Source organism: Propithecus coquereli, unplaced genomic scaffold, assembly GCF_000956105.1.
Source record: "Propithecus coquereli isolate 6110/MARCELLA unplaced genomic scaffold, Pcoq_1.0 Scaffold295, whole genome shotgun sequence".
Taxonomy (NCBI): domain Eukaryota; kingdom Metazoa; phylum Chordata; class Mammalia; order Primates; family Indriidae; genus Propithecus; species Propithecus coquereli.
The window spans coordinates 3,099,092-3,118,461 of NW_012148563.1; the positions used below are offsets into that span (position 1 = coordinate 3,099,092).

The 19,370-nt window shown below is 52.5% G+C and overlaps 1 protein-coding gene across 2 annotated transcripts in view; it reads left to right on the forward strand.

Annotated features, from left to right (window-relative positions):
• The first annotated feature begins 12,404 nt into the window (after positions 1–12,404).
• The window catches only part of MLPH (melanophilin), a 46,852-nt gene continuing 39,886 nt past the window's right edge, over positions 12,405–19,370 (forward strand). For both annotated transcript variants that reach the window (XM_012648851.1, XM_012648853.1), the window contains exons 1-2: positions 12,405–12,489; positions 18,681–18,814. In XM_012648851.1, the coding sequence (XP_012504305.1) occupies positions 18,705–18,814 (110 nt within the window). In that variant the 5' untranslated portion in view covers positions 12,405–12,489; positions 18,681–18,704. The remainder of the gene's footprint in view (positions 12,490–18,680; positions 18,815–19,370) is intronic.

Sequence of the window (19,370 nt, forward strand, 5' to 3'; positions counted from 1 at the left end):
CGCACCGGGACCCCGCGCCGGCCCCTCCGCGCCGCGCGGCCCGTGCCCGCAGGCCGCCAGGACCCCTGCTCCGGCGCCGAGCGCGGGGACACGGAGGCCACCCCGGGCAGGACGCAGGGCCCCAGGCCTGCGGATTCGGACGGAATGAGCCCCCGCCCCGCGCGCCCCTTAGGGCAGGAAGTTGGCCCCGCGCCCGCTGGCCCGGCCGCCGTCGGCCTCTGTCGCCCCCTGTCGGCGCGGAGGAGTCCCGGCAGGGAGCAGCCGAGGCCGGCTGGGGCTGGGGCTGGGGCTGGGGCTGGGGCTGGGGCGCCGCTGTGGGCAGGTTCCGCCCCGAGCTGCCGGTCCCGGCAGAACCTCACCCGGGAGGGTGCCCGGAGGAGCTGGCAGCGGCCTGGGGCCGTGGGGCCGTCCTGGGAAGGCGGGATCCGCCCTGACCTCTATCCCTTCCTTCACCCGCAGCACCCGGGAAGGATGCAGGAAGGGGTGGGCAACGTCCCTGTGCTGAGCACCCTCCTAGAGGTCCGCACACAAACACACACAAAACCCTCTAATGTAACCATAACAACAGAAAACATTAACCGTACGTTTGGTAAGCCGGGCTTTAGGAAGGAGCTGTCTATACATCCCGACTCCCCCGCTTACTCACCTACCCTGCGTGTGAGACAAGGGCCAGGCCTCCCTGCAGCCGTCTCTGCTATGAAAACCGCACTGGTAGTGGTGAGAATTAACTGTCATTGAACGTCTAAGTCCTGTGGAACAGAACCTGGCACGGAAGAGACTGTAGCTCCACCCTCCTCCTCATCTTCCTCATTAAATCAGCCAGGAATGCACGTTTCTCCCATCACCAGGAGTTGGCAAGTTGACTGTCAGCCTGGGAGCGCGGTTCAGGCTGCAGTCAGGGCAGCAGGCTCACTTCCCGCCTCATCCTCACCGGGCTCCTCTATTGTCTCCCCGGGTTGCCACAGCTGCAGACCTCCATCCAAGCTCCAGGCCCCGGGGAAGAGGGAAGGACAAGGGACAAGGGCTTTCTCCTGGCAAGGGCTTCCCCTCTATTCTAGTAGGGACACTCCCCCCAGGAACCTCTACCCTCCCCCCTCCCTTGGGCACAAATGGGTTGAGCGGTGTTTCCTCACTGCAAGGGAGGCTGCAAAACGCTGGGTTTGGGCTAGAAGACTTGCTCCTCTTCATGGAGTCCGGGTTCTGTTAGTACAAAAGGGACGTGGGGACGGAGCAGGCCGCCCACAGGGTCTGCCAGTGTGCTGTGGCAGGACCCACTGCAACTTCTGTGGCAAACAGTCCTTCTACCTGTGGACAGAGAACTCCATGCTCAGTAAGGTTGAAACTGTTATCCCAGATCACACAGCTAGTGGGTGACTTCCTGGTCTCCTGATTCTCAGTATTAACATTTCGTAAATCGATGCTATGAAATTGATTGCTGAGGCATTTTTATGGCATTGATTTTTGAAGTACTGATGTTAATTTATGAAGCATATTTATAATTGCTGCTTTAAAATTCAGCTATTAAATCACATAGTTCCAACATCCTATTTATCTAAGTTTTGGCATCTGCTGATTGTCTTTTCTCACTCAAATGGTTTTCCTGGTTCTTGGCATGACGAGTGAGTTTGTATTGTATCCTGGTCATTTGGTTATTATGTTCAGAGACTTGATCCTAGCTAAATCTCCCATTTTAGCAGACAGTCACCTGCTTAGATTTAGATAGAGGTTCTGGCCTATTTTGGGGACTTCAGTTCTGATGACAGTTTAGTTTTCTGGGCCCCTGCCATGTTCAGGTCTGCTTCATTCTTCTGGTGCTGCCAGGGTTCCCACTCAATCCCACTGGTGTTCTCTGCAGGGGCAGAAGGCACTTTCCCTGGGCCACATACTGTCACTAGGTGACCTTCTGGATGAGGGGCAGAAGCCACCAGGCCTGGGTCTCCTCATGCCACTGTGTGCAGGTCAGGGAGACACAGGCGCTCACTGCTGCTGCTGCTGAGAGCAGATGGGACTGTCCCCTGGAGCCTGGTTGTGGAACGGAGATGGGATGGCCTGGGCCGGGCTGCTGTCACTGCTGCCCACTGCGGCCGGTGGTTGAGCAGGGCTGAGGCTCTCACTAGGTCTCTGTTGGGTTTCTCTTTCCCAGTCCTTTGGCCAGAGAAAAAGAACTTGTCTCAGGTTTGTTTGTTTGTTTTAATCTATGTCTGTTGGAGATTCTGGGTGCATCTCTCTCTGGCACCCAGTCCAGGTTATGTGGGAGATTAAAAGAAAACCTAAGGAACTCACCATGTTATCATTCCTCCAGTCCTAAGGTCTCTGGCCAGTCTGCCTTCTTCTACCCAGCTTTCAGAGCCCTTTTATCATTGTCTGTTGAATAATTTCCAAGGCATTTAGTTGTTTTTGGAAGGGAGGAATAGGGAAAAGTGAGTCTACCTATCTCGTTCCAGAACTAAAATCCTAAAGCCTTTTGAACAGCACGTTCCAACCTATCTCTTACCAACTCCCACTAAATAGTCAAAATACACCCCAATTCCCAGGGGTTGGGTGGTCTTCTCAGGGGGTAGTACCACGTAAAGCTCAGCGTCAGTTGGATATGCAGCAACAGAGGTAGCTACATCAGCCTCGGTGAGCTAGAGCCATGTAGCTGGACCCATAAGGCCTCCTGTATGCAAACATTGAGGTGACCAAGGACAGAGGCTGACCTCCACAGGGTGAATCACCCAGTGTGCCAATTCACTTATGTTCCTTTTGTATGAGGTGGCCTCTGGTGAGCACGGACATGAGATACAAGCTTCACACATGGTGCCCACTCCCAAGATGCAGACACATGCCTCTCCATCTCCAATCTCTCAGTCTTACTCTCTCTAGTTCCCTGACCAACCAGAGAAGCTTCCATTAACCCTGGATCTGCTACAGAAATCCCTCATGCTCTAAGCCTCGCTCAAACCTGCCAGCCTTCCAAATCGCTTGCCGAATGGATTGGAGCGGTAGTCCCACAAGAGGCGTATGCTGTCTCCAAAATCCGAAGAGATCCACCCAGTGCCGTGTCTCTGTCCTTGTGGTAGGGAGTGTAAAGAGAACAATTTGCCCTTTGCCTTCAGGGGTATGTCCCAGTGTACTCTGTATCCCCCGAAAAGTTAGCCAAAGTTTCATACTCCTGAACCTCCCAGGATTGGCCTCCCAGACACTGATGCGCATGTCTCACCAGGGTAGCCAGCATCCTGACAATCTCCTGTTCACCAGCTCTAATTAAGAAAATATCATCACATGCTGGACCAGCATGCTCAAGGTTCCGAAAGATTATACTGTGGCAGTGATCAGAGTTGATACAGCCCTGGGACAACAGAGAGACAGTATCCTGCTGTCCTTCCCATGTAAGCTGTTTCAGATCTTCTTTTCCAATGGTGGTGTGATGGCTGCCCCGACTAGTGTCAGCTCAGAATCTATATCCAGTCACCCTCCAGAGCTGGAGCATTTCCCTTCCCCACATGAGCAGTTACTCTGGTGAGCAGCCAGAGATGCCTTGGGGGAAGGGATGTAGAATGTTTATGGTATATATTGTAGTGAAGTTGCAAAGTCCTTCCTCAAGGGGACCTGGCTTCTCCTTTAGTCTGAGAACCAGGTATGAAAACCAGTTTAGATATGGAAAGTGAAGGGCTGTGGTTTTTTCATTGCAGCACCTGGTATCAGCCTTCTGTTTACCAGTCCTTGAATTCTTCTGTGTATACCAATCAAGTCATACCCTAGTTGACTGCTAATTTTTTGAGCCCCAAAGAATCCTATGGTCTATTAGCCATCCCCATAGATACTTATGGGTAAAGGAACTTTGATTGCTTTTCTGAATTTTCTGCCATTGGGAAAATTCTGTCCACATTGCCTCTGATAGTTGAACATCTCTACCTAACTCCGCTGTTTCAGAATCCCAGCATCCCCTCTGACACTAGGGAGTGCATATCCATGGCACAATCTTCCCTCAACACTAGCTACAGAGGACACCCCATCTTGACTTGCCAAAAGATGCAGGCACTGCCCCTTGGTGCATTTCTTATTGCCTTGGTGAAGGAAGTCTCCTCTGCTCCCTCTCAGGGGATGTATTCGAGTGGGGGAGTCTGTGATCTTACGTAATAAATCCATCTCACATTCCTACTCCCTAAGCCTTCTGCGCTCTTACTCACTATTCAGAAGGCAAGCATAGCACCTACCCCTCACTTCCACCACACCCAAGCGTTGCAGGGCTGCCTCAGAAGAATATTTGGATGACTTGCAGGTGTCCTTGCCAGGAAGTTAAATCCTGAGACATAGGAAAATTCCCCAAATCATTAAACTCGATTCACTGTCTTCAAAGTTCATTCATACACGTCTCTCCCTGTAGCTTGGTGACACATGTTAGCCAAGGTTTGCAGTTATATTCATGACATGTTATATATTCCCAGACAAGGAACTTTATTTTCCCACTTGGGCTATACGGGGACCTGGCCCTGGTTATTGGTCTAGAGGAAGTAAGAAGAGATGGGGACAGATCTTGAGGAGGACAGGCATGATATTGTAAGACACCCATCCCAAGTGGAGACTTTGCACAATGTCTAGGCACCGGCAGCTCTGGAAAAGGGTCAGGGCTGCTTCTCCGTGCCCAGAGGGTTCTGGGGAATCTAGGTGTTCAGGCTGGGACTCATCTGTCCCGATGTCTTCATCCCAGGTCGCAGGGTTCCACCACTTCCCTGTCCAGGCCCCGGCTGAAGCGTAGAAACCTACGCAGGGTGCTCCCTCTGTACTTCTGGCGCAGACTTTCAGGATGTCAATGCAAGACGCTCAGTGAAATTTGAATTTCAGATAAACAGCAAATAACCTATCAGTATAAAAAACTATGCCCCGTGTAATGCTCAGAACATACTTACACTAAAAGATTATTCATTGTTTATCTGAAATTTAAATTTAACTTGGCAACGTGTATTTCATCTGGAAACCCTACTCTGGCACCCTGACCATTCAATTCAGGGTCTGACTTTTAGCACAGTCTGCGCTAAGGTGGCGGGAGATGTAGCTTTCCTTAAACACGCCACAGGGGCCTCTGGCTTTCACAGAGTGCCTTGAGGAGACGGGCCCGAGCCTGTTACTCATTTCCCAAGTGTGTGCGTTAGGTTTTTGTTACACTTTTTAAGTAATTTTAAATACCTGAAAGTTCTAACCAAGAGTTTCCGGAACCCTGAATACATTTACAAAGCTAATTTCAAAAGCAGTGACCTAGCCCAGCCCCCTGAGCAGGCAGGAGTGGAGCCAGTTTGGAAGATTAACTGTGGTGGCTGCAGGAGAAGTGAAGGCACAAAAGCACAGCCCGGCATCAGGTTTCCGCCCAGAGCTGACGGCACAAACACCCCAGGAAACAAGCAGACCACCGGCATTTGTGGGGTGAGACGGCTGTGGGAGACGGGGCTGGAAGATGATCGGGTTTGAGGTTCAGGTGGTGGCAGAGTAAACTGGGTGGCTAACACGGGAGCGAGACCTGGGTGAGTGTGAGGTTACGGGACGGGCGCGGGTGAGGGATGGTGGGTCGGGCATGGGCCCTGGGTGTGCTTATTAATGGGTAACCATGACGAAGGGGTGGGGGCTGGGTGGGGTCTTGCTGGGATCTTGCTCCTGGTCTGGGGCAGTTCCCAGCTGGCGGTGACCACCGAGCCCTGTGCTGGATCAGACTGACCTGGCGAGGGCGTAGCAGCGCGAGTGAGAGGTCTTGTGACAGATCTCGCCACGCGGAGGTCATGAGCTAGACGGCAAACATCCCAGAACGTTTGTACAAGACTTTAATGTGAAATATGAAGTGCAACTTATGCTGTTGAAACTGAAATCAGGTCGTTTCTGCGAACCGTGGGGGCAAAGGAGAGGTGGAAAGAATTGTTCCCGTAACGCCCGATTGAACCGCCGCGATTTGGGAGCGGGGTGGTGCCTGTCACCTGACGGTGGGCACGATGCACTCAGAGGCCAACCGGCGGCTTCCCGCTGTGTGCCCAGGCAGAGGGCCAGCAGAGGAGCTTCTAGGTCTGCCCCCCACAGCTTCTCTGCCCTGGCTGTGCAGTGCCCACCCAGCTGCTCACTCCCACCGTGGTGGTTGCCTGCCCCAGGCACGGTGAAGGTCCAGGCGCAGAGGCTCTCAGACCTGGGTATGAACCTGATCCCACCCCCTAAATGTCTGATCTTGGGCAAGTGCCTCAGTTTCCTTATTTGCACAATCCAGTTGATACTGGAGAGGTCAGACACCCACCCAATTAATACCGTACAGATCAGGCATGTAGACGGTGCTTGCTGAGCACACAGTAGGTCTTCAGTGAGGACCAGTTTCCCTCACGCTCTCCTCCTTCCTGACCACACAACCAAGGTTCCCAGGTGTGGGCCTTCTGAGAATGGAGCATCGAACTTGATTGCCTGAACGCTTCCCTTCGGTTTGGACCATTTCTGCCTAAGTCCTGAAGCCTCGATGGTTAAAGCTCCTAATTAAGTTAATGTAGGCTAAGAGAACTGCTCATTGGCCCACGCCTCGCATGAGCTGAAGCTTCCAGAACCCCCGAACCCTGAGTGTTCTTACGGTTTTACATTCAAGGGCTTCATTCTTCAGATTTCTCACTCTTCCTGGCTGGCCTCACTGGCTAATTAAGCTCCTTTCAAGCACTTATCAAAATGTAATTCCTTACGTGTTCAGATGAGAGGAAAGTGTGTTGCCAAAGTAGGTAACGTGGGGCAGGAGCATTTGAAATGAAATTCTGCTGAGCTCTGAGCAGGACACTGTTTCTTGCTCTCGGACATACTCTTCCTAGGAGAGAAAACAAAGGCCGACCTCAGGCCCACTCGAGAATGAGGAAGCGGCTGGTCTGAGTTGGGGCCACGAATGCTAAAGGCGACAGGAGAACACCATAAGGACCACTCACCACCCCCTCTCCTCTCAGCCCCGGGTCCCCCCTTCCCATCTGGCCACTTCCTGGCGACCCTGCTCTCCCAGGGAAGTGCTGTGAGCTCAGGCCACCTGCGTGGGGGAAGGCAGAGCTCTGTTTGGAAAATGCCCATCAGTCAAAGTTCGACCTAAAGGCAACGTCAAAAAATGTAATTATGATTGTCGAACAGTATTTATTCAACAAATACCTATTGAGGGCCTACTATGCACCAAGCACTGTGGAAGGCAGCGGACGTCAAAGTGAACACACAGTCCCTGCCTTCCCGGAGCTCAGAGCAGAGCGACAGGCGTTAACCAGATGATCACACCAGGTGGCTGGCGGATAAACAGTGGGCACAGTTCTGCAAGAACACGCAGGACTGCAGGGAACCGGCAGTGGGCGGGGCTGCACGGGCAGGATGAGCTTTTCGGAGGGAAGGACAGTTGAGCAGAGATCCGAACAGGGCGTGGGACTTGGGTAGGTGAAGGGAGGACGTCATTCAGAAAGGGACTGGAGCCCGGAGAGCAAGGGGAGAAGGGGAGGTGGTCTGGTACGGTTGGGGGGACAAGACAAAGAGACCAGTGCGTCAGTGCGTTCCCAGAGATTCTGCAAAACAGGCGCCCCCCGCACCTCCACCCCCACTCCCACCCCCTGCCGCCGAGATACAGCTCAGAAGTCAGCGTGTGCTCTCAGCTCTTGGCAGATGGTCACTGAGCCTGTGTGCTGAAGAACCGGAGGGGCAGGGGCAGGTGACAGCTCCTTCAGGGCCTAGGGCACAACTGCACAACCCGCCTGTGATCCCCCACCCCTAGCCAAAAACCACAAAGCCGGAACACTTCCAAAAATGGGTCTTTTCCCTCAATTTTCCAGATGCATAAAAGAAAAAAAATGCATTCAGTGTCTGATGAAAACATATTTTCTTGCAATTTACAAATAGTCTACTGGACGATTTGACATGGCTGAGATTTGGGGCAATATATTTCTTGTGTTCAGCATCCTGGATGACCATCTCAAAAACCCAGATGCCCTGGTCAGCCTAACGCCAAACCAGCCCAGAGCATTCAGACAGGGAAGGCTGGGGGACTGGTTTTTAACCACCGCCTACGATGCGCTAGAGGACCCCAGGGGCGGTGGGCAGGGGACCACAGGCCTTTTTCCCACTAATCCTAGACTCCGTACCTGTGAAGGAAGCTGGCACTTTCAGACTCTGGGAGGCTCCTCGGTGGCCAGAAACCTTCTCTCCCCTAGAGTCCCCTCTCTATGACAGAAATGATGCTAACCCCAAGGCCACCCCTCAATGGGACCTGCCTGCCCAGTCATCCCTGGAGATGGGGACTCCCAGAGAATGAAATTAAAAGGTGCCTCCCTGAGGCCATCTTCCATGGTGAGATCCTGCTGGCATGGCCAAGGGAGCAATCCTGTCCTCACTGCCTTGCCTGCTCCTAAATCCCAGCAAAAGCAGGACCTCCAGACAGCCGCCATTGAGACAAGGAAGTAGGGAGGGGTCCTCTGCTGCCCTTGGTGTCCATCTGCCAACCCAGACTTTCCAGCGTTCTGCTCTGGCCGTGAGAGGCCCAGGGCTGCAGAGACAAGCTGCCTCTAACACACTGTGCGATCTGGGGGAGCACCACCCCTCCCTGGGCATCAGTGTCCTCATCTGCGAGAGACAGGATGGAACCACACGGTCTTGAAAAAGAAAAAGCAGCCCCAGGCACATGGACAAGCAAGGGCAGGTCGCAGAGCCTGGCAAACAGGGAGCCGGAGAGCACCCCAGCAGGCAGCGGGCAGCGCTGAGAAGCGGACAGGCAGGAACACAAGAGCATGAAACCCATTCTCTGCCACCATGTGACACTGTTTATGAACATGTTTAAGTTTATACACCCCTCCCCACAAAACACTGATTAATGACAGGGGCAGGGAGTAACTTGACCATGGAGAAGGCTGGCGACGGCGCCTTGATCCAGAGACCACAGCGAGCACCTGCAGTAACGGGACACCTCAGACTCACGCGCCACCTGGCAGCGTGCAGCGGGAGAACCCAGCCTGGCTTCGAGAGATTCCTGCCCAAGATGCAAAACCCAGATACAATCACTGGGAGACATCGGACAAACCCAAATTGAGGGGCATTCTACAGAATAAGTGGCCTGTAATACTTAAATATGACAAAGCTGTGGAAGTCAAAGAAAGACCAAGAAATTGACAATTTGAAGGAGACATGCCCTTTGGCGGTAAAGAATATGATTGAGAATCATATTGGCAAAATTTGAAAGAGTACTGATGATTAGATAATAGCAATGTATTATTTACCAATTGTGATGGTTCGGTTACAGTTTTATAGAGGGTTGTCCTTGTTTGTATAAAATATACACTAAATTAACAACTTAATCACAGCAACTCAATCACAAATGGTTGGGGGGAGGGTGAGTTTTGTACCATACTTGCAACTTTCTGTGACTTTGAAGTTGTTTCAACTACCTTAAATGTTTTTTATCTATCTGCCTATTTATTTATTTATTGGAGACAGGGGTTGCACTCTGTCACCCAGACTGGAGTGCAGTGGCACAATCATAGCTCACTGTAGCCTCGAACTCCTGGACTCAAGTGATCCTCCTGTCTCAGCCTCCCACGTAGCTGGGACTATAGGCATGCACCACCATGCCCAGCTAATTTCTTTCATTTTTGTAGAGATGGGGTCTCACTACATTGCCCAGGCTGGTCTCAAACTCCTAGGATCAAGTGATCCTCTTCCCTCAGGCTCCCTGGTTGCTGGAGTTTCAATGTTTTAATTTTAGAAATTTCTCTTAAAACTTGTGTACAGCCTTTGATTCAGCAATTCTAATTTTAGGATTTTATTCTACAGATATATTTGTATAAGTATGTAGGTACAATGATATGTATGTCTGTGCAATGCTATTTATATATCATCATAAATATATATTGCATATATGTCAACTGTAGATATTAAGAATTATCTACAGTGATATTTATGGCAGAATCACTTAAACAGCAAAAAATCTAAAATTAACCTCCCATCAATAGAGGACTGGTAAGTAAGTATGGTAACTCCTGCAACGGACACTCCGCAACCATTAAAAAAGATTCGGTGAGTCTATGTGAATAGTAGTTCATATCTACCCAGTACTCACCATGGGGTACTCCTCACCCAAGTCCTTCATGCATATTGATTCAAAACAACCTTATCACGCAAATGCTACTGCTATGCCCATCATACAGAAGGGAGAATTGAGCTACGGGAGGCTGAACATGCCCAAGATAATACAGCCAGCAGATAACGCACTGGCTGGAATTCTGACTCTTGCAGTTGGTTTGAGCCCACAAGCTTAACTACACCACACACACACACACACACACACACACACATTAATTCAGAAAGAATCCACATGACACCGTTAATAATGATTGCTTTTAGGGGGTGGAGTTGGGAGTAAGAATAAGAGAGAATTTGACTTTTTATTTTCCTTATAGTCCCTAATATTCTTTACCAAATATCCTTATCACATATGACCATGTATCAGCTGTATACATTTTTTTTTTTTTTTTGAGACAGAGTCTCACTGTGTTGCCTGGGCTAGAGTGCCGTGGCGTCATCTTAGCTCACAGCAACCTCAAACTCCTGGGCTCAAGCGATCATTCTGCCTCAGCCTCCCGAGTAGCTGGGACTACAGGCATGCGCCACCATGCCTGGCTAATTTTTTCTATATATTTTTAGTTGGCCGATTAATTTCTTTCTAATCTTAGTAGAGGTGGGGTCTCGCCCGGCTAATTTTTTCTATATATTTTTAGTTGGCCGATTAATTTCTTTCTAATTTTAGTAGTGGCGGGGTCTCGCTCTTGCTCAGGCTGGTCTGGAACTCCTGAGCTCAAACAATCCGCCCGCCTCGGCCTCCCAGAGAGCTAGGATTACAGGTGTGAGCCACCACGCCCAGCCAGCTGTATACATTTTTTAAAAGCCACTAAAATAGGCACTAAAGTATTAAAACTTAAAAAAAAAAAAAACTTCTACTCTTAAGGGTCTTACAGTCTGTATATCAACTTTTGAGGGCTTTATTAATTTTATGAACGATAGGAAGGTATGTGGTACAGAAACGAAAACCATAAGAACCAGACCGTACGGGTTGTGGAAACCCTGATTTAAGTGTTGGTTTCGCCCATTTTCACACATCCACGATGGTGTTTGGTGAGAGCTCCTGTCCTAACCTAGCCCAGGGGCCCGAAATACCCTGATTCACCTGCAGTGCCCCCTGGGCTGCCCAGGCAACAAAATGCTCTAACCTGAGTAGTTCTTTACGTTCATCTACTGTGCTATCACAATAGTCCTATAAGGTTTAGTTTCCTCTTCTGTCAAATGGTGATGGTAATATATGTTTACCTAACAGCTTTATTTATTTCTTTATATTCCCGTCCCCATTTTGCAGATACGGAAACTGAGCTGCAAAAGTAGTTCCTGGAGAAAAGAAGGTACCTGTGTTTGATCACTTTAAAACAACGAGGTTGAGGGAGAATGCTCCGATGCTCCCAGCCCTGGAGGAAAGAGGGAAGATGGCGATTCCCTTCGTATCCACGGGAATTCAGAAGGACAAGCAGGACTGTTGGGCTGGAGAGGCGGCTCTGCTTCGGACCCGCTGGGTTTGAAGCTCCCCGGACCCTGGGGTCCCGGAGAGAGCGCAGGTGCAGCGGCTTCGGGCTCCCAGGCGCTCCCCAGCACCGGGTCCTGGGTCCTCACACCGCCCCGCCCCGTCTGCCGCGGGTCTCGACTTTCCCTGGCAGGCAAGGCCTCAGTCCCCTCCCCGCGGCCAGGCTGCCAGCTGCTGTGGCGCCTTCCTGGTCCTGATCCCTGCGCAGAACAGAAGTGGTGAAGGGCACGTGGTCTGCGGCAGGAAACCCTGACTCAAAGTCCCACTTACTAGTCGGCGTTCCCACTTATTAGGTGGTGGCTTTGGATAGGGCGCTTTTCTGAGCCTCAGTTTCCCCACCCGTAAAGCCAGAGTAAACAGCATTCTCCCTGCAGAGTTAGGACGGGAATTCTAGGAGGCGCTGCGCGCTGCGCTCCGAGGCGCGCTCAGCAAGCGGGTCCCACGGAGCCAAGGGCAGGGCCGGACGTGGAGGCCGCACCACCCTGGCAAAGTAGCTGCAAACTTGCTTGACTCGCAGGTGTGTGCTCAACTTTCCCTCCCCGCCGCCTTTCTCCCCAAAACTGGCTTGGGGGCGAGGAGCGAGGGGCTCTCCCCTGCACTGGCGCCTCCCGCGCGGGCGCCCCGGGGTGTCCGTTCCTCCCTCCCCCTGGCCCGAGTCTGCGAGGTGCCCCGCGTTCCCGGAGCTGGGCGGAGCGCAGCCCACGTGATGCGGACGGGCGGCACCAGGACCTGGCCGGCTGCCCGCCCCGCCTCCGCAGGTCAGGAGCGCGCCAGACCCCGTGAGCCCTGCGCCCTGCCTGGCCCCAACGCGCCCCGACCCGACGCTCTGCTTTGTCGCCCTCCTTTCCTTCGCAGGACTGGAGAGAGCAGCGCTGGGGCTGGGCCAGGGACTGAGCGTCCCCGGGGGAGAAGGTCCGGTGAGTGCGCGGAGAAGGGTGTGCTGGGGTACGCCCGGGCTGGGGGACTGTCCTCAGTGTTGCATGCCGCCTCCCTGGTGTGAAAACACCCCCAACCGCCAGCCGCCAGGCTTTGGTCCAGGCTGGGATGGAGAGCGCCTCAGCCATGGAACTCCAAACCCCGGGCTTCACCTGGATACCTTGATCACAGGGGTCTGGGTTCTGCCCCACCCCCAGCCCATTTGGGCGAAACAGCTTGTTTTAATCAGAGGCCCACTGAGGGTCTGCAGTGCACGGAGGGCTAAGGCGGCAGACCTCCAGGGAGACTGGGCTGGGTGCCCAGGGGCCCAGGCTGTCTGGGGAAAGACTTGCTCCTGCAGTCAGAGCCCCTCTTGGGGAGGGGAGGGGAGGGGAGGATCTTGGCATGGCAGAAGTGTCCTGGCTTCCTCTGGGCCTCTGAAAGCCCCAGTTTTATTGTAATTTGGACAGGCTCCCACGCCCTCCCACCTTGTTGTAGAGATGTGGGAAGGGTCTGTGGGTGACTTCCAGGGCTGACCCGGGCAGCCATGGGGTTCGTCCCCACTGCCCCCCCAGTCCCTGCAGGGGCTGAATCTCACTTACAAATCCCCAAAGATTGGACAGGCTTAGATGCTGTTTCCCACTGACCTCAGATAAATACTGAAAACCCCCAACCCCATCACTTCCACATGAAACTTGGGTGGGGGCCTTTGCATGCTCTTGTTTTATACGGCGGGAATGTCCCATATGTCTTTCTGGGGCGTGGATGATGGGGGGAGAGTAGGCTCCAGTAGCCTTTTGCACCGGGTGCAAAGGCTGGCGCTGCCCACAGCTGTGGCGCCTCAGGAAAGGCCGGGCTTGCAGATGCGACGTTGGCACCTGGGGTTCAGCAGGGATGTGTGGGTCCTAAGAATCCCACCCCTCCACCTGTGGGCGGGACACAACTGACCTCAGCAAGGCCACAGCTTTCCCTGGCAAGAGCCCCTCAGCCCCCCCAGTCTCCAGGGCCTGCCCGCTCAGGATCTACGCTCCCGCCGTGGGGAGCTGTGCTCCCGGACCGCGCTCGCTCAGCGTCCCATCCAAACACGGAGGACGACAGCAGGTGTCTCACAGGATTGACTGAGGACACATTTAAAAGATCTGGGACAGTGCCAGGCATACAGATGAGGAGTCAGGGCGTCTTCTTAAGGCATTAGTGACTCTGAAAAATTAACACAAGCTGAGTTTGTGCCTGGTGGGCTCCAGGGGATGGTGAAGGGGTTCCAGAGCCCTATAGGCTAACGAGAAAAGTGACTTTGGTGCCTTTAATGAGTGCGGTAAAGGCTTAGGCGTGCCCCAGTCTGAGTGGTTGGGGCGGCCTTCCAGGGCTGCCCGTCCGTTCATTTCAGAAGCAACTTCTGGAGGAAGATCCTCCCCCACCCCGCCCCACTGCACCCACCCCTCACCCTCCTCTTAATGCTAACCAGCTGGCGTCATCAGGGCTGGAGAGGGCCAGAGAGGCCATGGAGCCCAGCCAGTGTCCACGGTGCAGATGAGGAAACAGACCCTGAGAGGAGGGAGCCTGTCCGGGCAGCAGGGCCAGCTGTGCCCCACCGGGGTGGGCCCCCAGCTTCCGCCTCTCAGCCCTGTCCTCTTTCTGCAGCTTCCCCCTGGGACCTGTCCTTGCTGTAGACTAGAGCTGAAGCTTCACATGCAAATGCAAACCCACGTCCACGTATTATATAGTGAGGTTTACCGACAACTCCCCGGAGAGCTGGGCGGGCAGAGCGGATGGGCAGGTTGGTGGGTGGGCAGCTGAGAGGCGGGACGCCTGCCCAGTGCCATTGCTGCTAGAGCCATTCCAGAGCTTGGTGACCGCACCACAGGTGTGCCAGGTACACACACGGGGAAGAGAGTGGCCCTTCCAGGTGGAAATGTGCCCAGCCCCTGATAAGGACTGGAGGGCCAGTTCCTACGTGGGTGACAGGCCCTGCCCACAGAATAACCACACAAGCCGACTCAGGCCACAACATTTGGGAAACAGCCACACAGGGTCAAGGCAGAGGGTACCACAGCTGGCACCTCTGCCCACCCCTTTACCAGCAAGCACAGCAGCACGCCTGGGCTGAGTCAGCGAGCACCCCTGCCCTTGCCGGGTGGGCGTCTGTGAGGAACCGTGACTTACTCTCCAGTTTCTGCTTGCCCAGGCCGGTGACCGAACACAGTCACTGTTCCAGGATTCCTGGGGCAGCTGGCCCAAGAGGTAATTAGCCAAGTCTTCATCTAGGAGGGATCGCCGCCCAGATGTCCCTTCAATTTGGCCAAAATATGAATTCAGATCTTTTACGGGTACAGACAACACGCCACGGAAATTCAGTGGTCTGAGTCTGGGACCCCCGTCTTCCAAAGCCAGCCCCGCTCTCCCCTGCCTGCTTGTTACTCTCCGTGTCACCTCCTTCTCCATCGTGGCCATTAAACCATTGGGAAACACTGGCGGTCTCAAAATTTAAAATATGATTAAATGGGTGCAGTGGAACAGGCGCAAAGTGGGAGTGTTTCGTTCAGGGGACTCAGGACGAGGCGTTATCCACAGAGACGGAGCAAGGAGCAGATGGAGCCTGCCAGCATCTGCCCTCCCGACAGGCACGCCGGGGAGGCGCCTGGCCAGGCCAGGCACAGAGCAGCCCTGCACCCTCGTGGGTCTGGCAGATTCTCTGCCCCCACGTCCCCCTTGACTGTGTGGGTGGAGGGTACCTGGTGAGACGGGGGCCTGGGGAGCCACTACAGCAGCAGTGATGGGGGAGGAGCTGACTCTGCCACAGGCTGTGGCTGTCCCCTCACCATACTCCGAGTGTCCCCATCAGTGCACTGATCGGAGACAAGCGGCAGGGCAACACGTCCCCAAAATGCTAGTGACTTTTGTTTTGTGCATTTTAAATGCTGAAGTCAAACATATTCTCCATTAGATTTTAGACCATTTTCTAGAGGTAGTTTTTTAAAGGCTTTAGGCCCGCATTTAATTAATTCACTAAACCGGAAGACTGAGTCACAGTCGATAACATCCATGCCATGGGCCATCGACCCTCAACCCCTGGCTGGCCTGGGAACACGCTCCCCTGGGAAGCACCCCCCGGGGCGGCAGGACGCAGCCTGCAAAGGGGCCACATTCGACCCCCCCTCCCCTCCCCGCACCTCCTGCTGACAAGGAAGTTGGACCAGAGCTAAAAATTAGCTAGAGTGAAATTTTTCAAGTGACTTTTAACTTGTCGTTAATTGTTAGATGCACTCATTTGTTTCCCAGAATCCATACTGCAGCACTCCAGGCCCTAGTAAACTGAGCATAGTGAACACGTTTTCTTGAACTCAGGGTCGTTACTGGAGCCTCCGAGATTGTGCTTGAGAGTCCTGTGGAGACGCGTGGGGGGCACGGCTGCCTCTCCCACCCGGCTCCGTGCACGGCTCGCGTGTTCTCTCCCCAGCCTCTCTATAGGCTAGTGCCAGCCTGTGCCTCCCCCCAGCCCCAGCCTGCAGACCCTCGTGTCCAGCACTGCCCCCCGGCCCCTCGCTCTCTCTCCGGTCCCCTGCTTCAGTTGTCTTTCCTGTTTGGTGAGAAGCCAAGTGACTACCCTTATTAGAAACAAGCATGGAAGGAGAAACAGGTTTAGACGGAGTGGGGGAAGAGGCGGGTGTCAGGGCAGCCTCTGGGACATTGGTTATGATGCGCTGTGACCTTTACGTCTGTCTGCTTACTGGTCACCGACTGTGCTAAGGGAGTTAAGCTCACATGGTAAGAAGAGCACACTTTCTCCTTTTGTTTTGCTTTTCTCCCTCAGACCTCACGATTTAAGTTTCTTAAAGTGAGGCCTGGAATTTTGACTCCTACTTTAGGGAAAGAGAGAATGGTAACTGCTCAGCTGACGGTCACACTGTTCATCCATTCTGAAAATAGAATTTCAATAAATGCTCTCCTTAGGGTACAGGTTTTTTTAAAAAAATAATGAGAAATAAAAATGAATAAACTCTAGTCATCCATCAAATAAGAACCTTTTGTTCCAGTTTTTTAGAAACCAGAAACTAAATGCTGTAGGGGAGCATCGAGAATGAGTTCTGTTGTCCTGTTGCTTGTCCAGACTCTAAATGCAACCATAAGTTAAGAGGTCACATGGGTCTGCTGCATCAGGGAACCTCTTAACGCATCACAAACAATCATAATTCTGTTTGAGAGTGGAAATATTGAGGGCTGGGTGCAAAAAATTCATGAAGTTATTTTTTACCAATTTTAATGCACAAGCCCAGGGGATATTTTGGTTGACTTCCATGGGACCTATGTAGAAATTTTATTTTAAATGGTATCTGCCCAGAAAATGTCACTTTCCATAATTAACTTCCTGTGCAACAAAATCAAAGTACATTTCTAGCACAGAGGAAGTTTTGTTAAACATTTTCACAATGAATGCTTCCAAATGGCCAGCAGCATGAAAGGGGGGTGCTACTCAGAATTCAGAAGCAAAATTGAGTTTTTTCATTGGTTTTAAGGCTTCCCACTAAAAGCAGACAGATTGGACCCCTTCTCGGATGTTCCTGAGAAAAAAAGTTTAAGTCCTCAAGGAAGACTTGTAGTGGTTTTTAAACTTTCAGTTACTCACAACACTCAGTCGCCCAGATAAAACCTTCTCCAGAACCTCAGCACCTAGAGCAGAGCTGGCCTGGCTGTAGCAGCAGCGTTCTCGGCTGAGGGCCTTGCCTTATGGCCCACTGCAGACTGCAGAACTGGGGCACAGAAAACACCCGCCGCATGCTGGGAATAGACAGAGGTGCTGTTCTCATGGCATTTAACAATAACTAATGGGCCATCTCCAACTGTTAGGAGGTATAAAGAACTGTTAAAGGGATGAGAGTAGGGAGTGGTGGGTGAAAGAATGGGAAGTCCTCTGAGGGGAGTGTGCACAGTTGTGCATTGTCCCCAACATGCACACATTGGGGGTGAGGCCCTCCCTGGTACAGTCATGCCTCTAATTTTATACCCAGTAGTGATACCCTCATGCCTCCAATTTTATACCCAGCAGTAATGTCCACACTGGCATGAGCTGCATGGCTGTGTAATATCACTGTATGAAAAGACAGCAAGAGGATCTGTCATTCTTGTTCGGCCACCACCCCTGCATCACAGCCCCACCTCACACCCATCACGCACAGCCCCTCTGTGACTCTCCCCCCATCTAAGTGGATGAGTCTCCTAGAGCAGCAATCCCTAACCTTTTTGGCAGCAGGGACCAGTTTCATGGAAGACAATTTTTCTACGGACAAGGTGGGGGGTGGTTTCAGGATGATCTACCCCCAGAGCTGCCGCACCACATGGGAAACATTCATCTGGTGTCAGGCAGGTGGAAGGGGGGAGAATGGGATGGGTATATTCACACCTAATGGGTGTGGTGCACACCATGTGGGGGATGGACACACTTGAAGCTCTGACTCGGACAAGGCAAAGGCAATATGTGTAACCTAAACATTTGTACCCCCATAATATGCTGAAATACAAATAAATAAATAAAAAATAGATATGCTTAAAAATAAGCATGAACAGCCCCCCAAGCCCAGAGGACAGTAAAACCTTCCAGATGGTGCAGAGTCTCCCTACTCCTCCTACATAGCAAGTCGGTCTTCGAGGCGCCCTTGCCCCAGCAGAGCCTGCACCCCCACTGTATAGGGTCTTGGGGAATACAGAGAAGACCATGAACTTGCCATGAAGTTTCCTCCTTTCTGTGCTGCTCCCTCTCCCAACAAACCTAAGGTGAGATGCCCTGGGGACAGAGCATTCCTCCCCAGCACATCTCTGGGGCTCCCACTGCAAATTGCAGCCCTGGTTTGGGGAAAGGAGCCATGCCACTCGATGGGAAATTCTCGATGTTCATCCCACAAGGAAAAGAGAATGAGGGACCCGTGGCCCAGTGTATGTGTTCCAGGGCAGGAAGTAGATCCCTTTTAAAATTTGACTATGGGAGTTTTACACATAGATACATTTCAATTCATTAAACTACACAATATGTGTTAAACTACACAAGTTTCCAGACCAGGGTTTGCCTGTTTAGAGGACTGTTTAACCCACGTACAATGTCCTGAGCTATCGGCTGCTTGCTGTTTTGCCTCTGACTTTGTGACTTCTCAGCATCCGTGGCTTCCCGGGACTGACCACTTGTGATCCTGTGATGTTCCAGGTGTGACCCTGACGAGAGGCAGAAATGGGGAAAAAACTGGATCTTTCCAAGCTCACTGATGAAGAGGCCAAGCATGTCTGGGAAGTCGTTCAACGCGACTTTGACCTTCGAAGGAAAGAAGAGGAAAGACTAGAGTGAGTGTGCTGGGGCTGAGCTCCCAGAGCATGGAGTCCCTGATGTCCCCCAAGGGCCATCACCTGGGGTGCTATCAGGGGGCGGACAGCCAGCAGTGCGGGGTGAAGAGGGTCAGACAGGAAGCCAGGATCTGGGACACAGTTCTACTCTCTGGCTGTGGTTTTCTGGTCATTAAAATGAGGGCATCTCACTTTCCAAACAAGCAATTCCGTTGTTCTCTGAATAGTTTTGTTGCATCTTCCTGTAGCTTCTGGGTGACATCTCCTAAGCCAGGTGATAATTAGGCCACAGCATTTGAAGAATACGGGAGAACAAAAGGTGATAAATGAGGAATGACTCCACGCCATTCTGAAACACCAAGCACGATGGGACAAAGGGCTTTAGGACAGAGGCTGCCTTTCCACTGTTCTTTTCATCGGTGACAGGTGGCATCCCCATCTCCATTATGGGTGACCTCAGCACCGTTTTGTGCCACTCTGCCCCATGACTGGGCTAAACCGCCGGTCGTCGTCCACTCCCAAGTCTACCTCACGTCTCCCTGCCCCCGAACCTCTG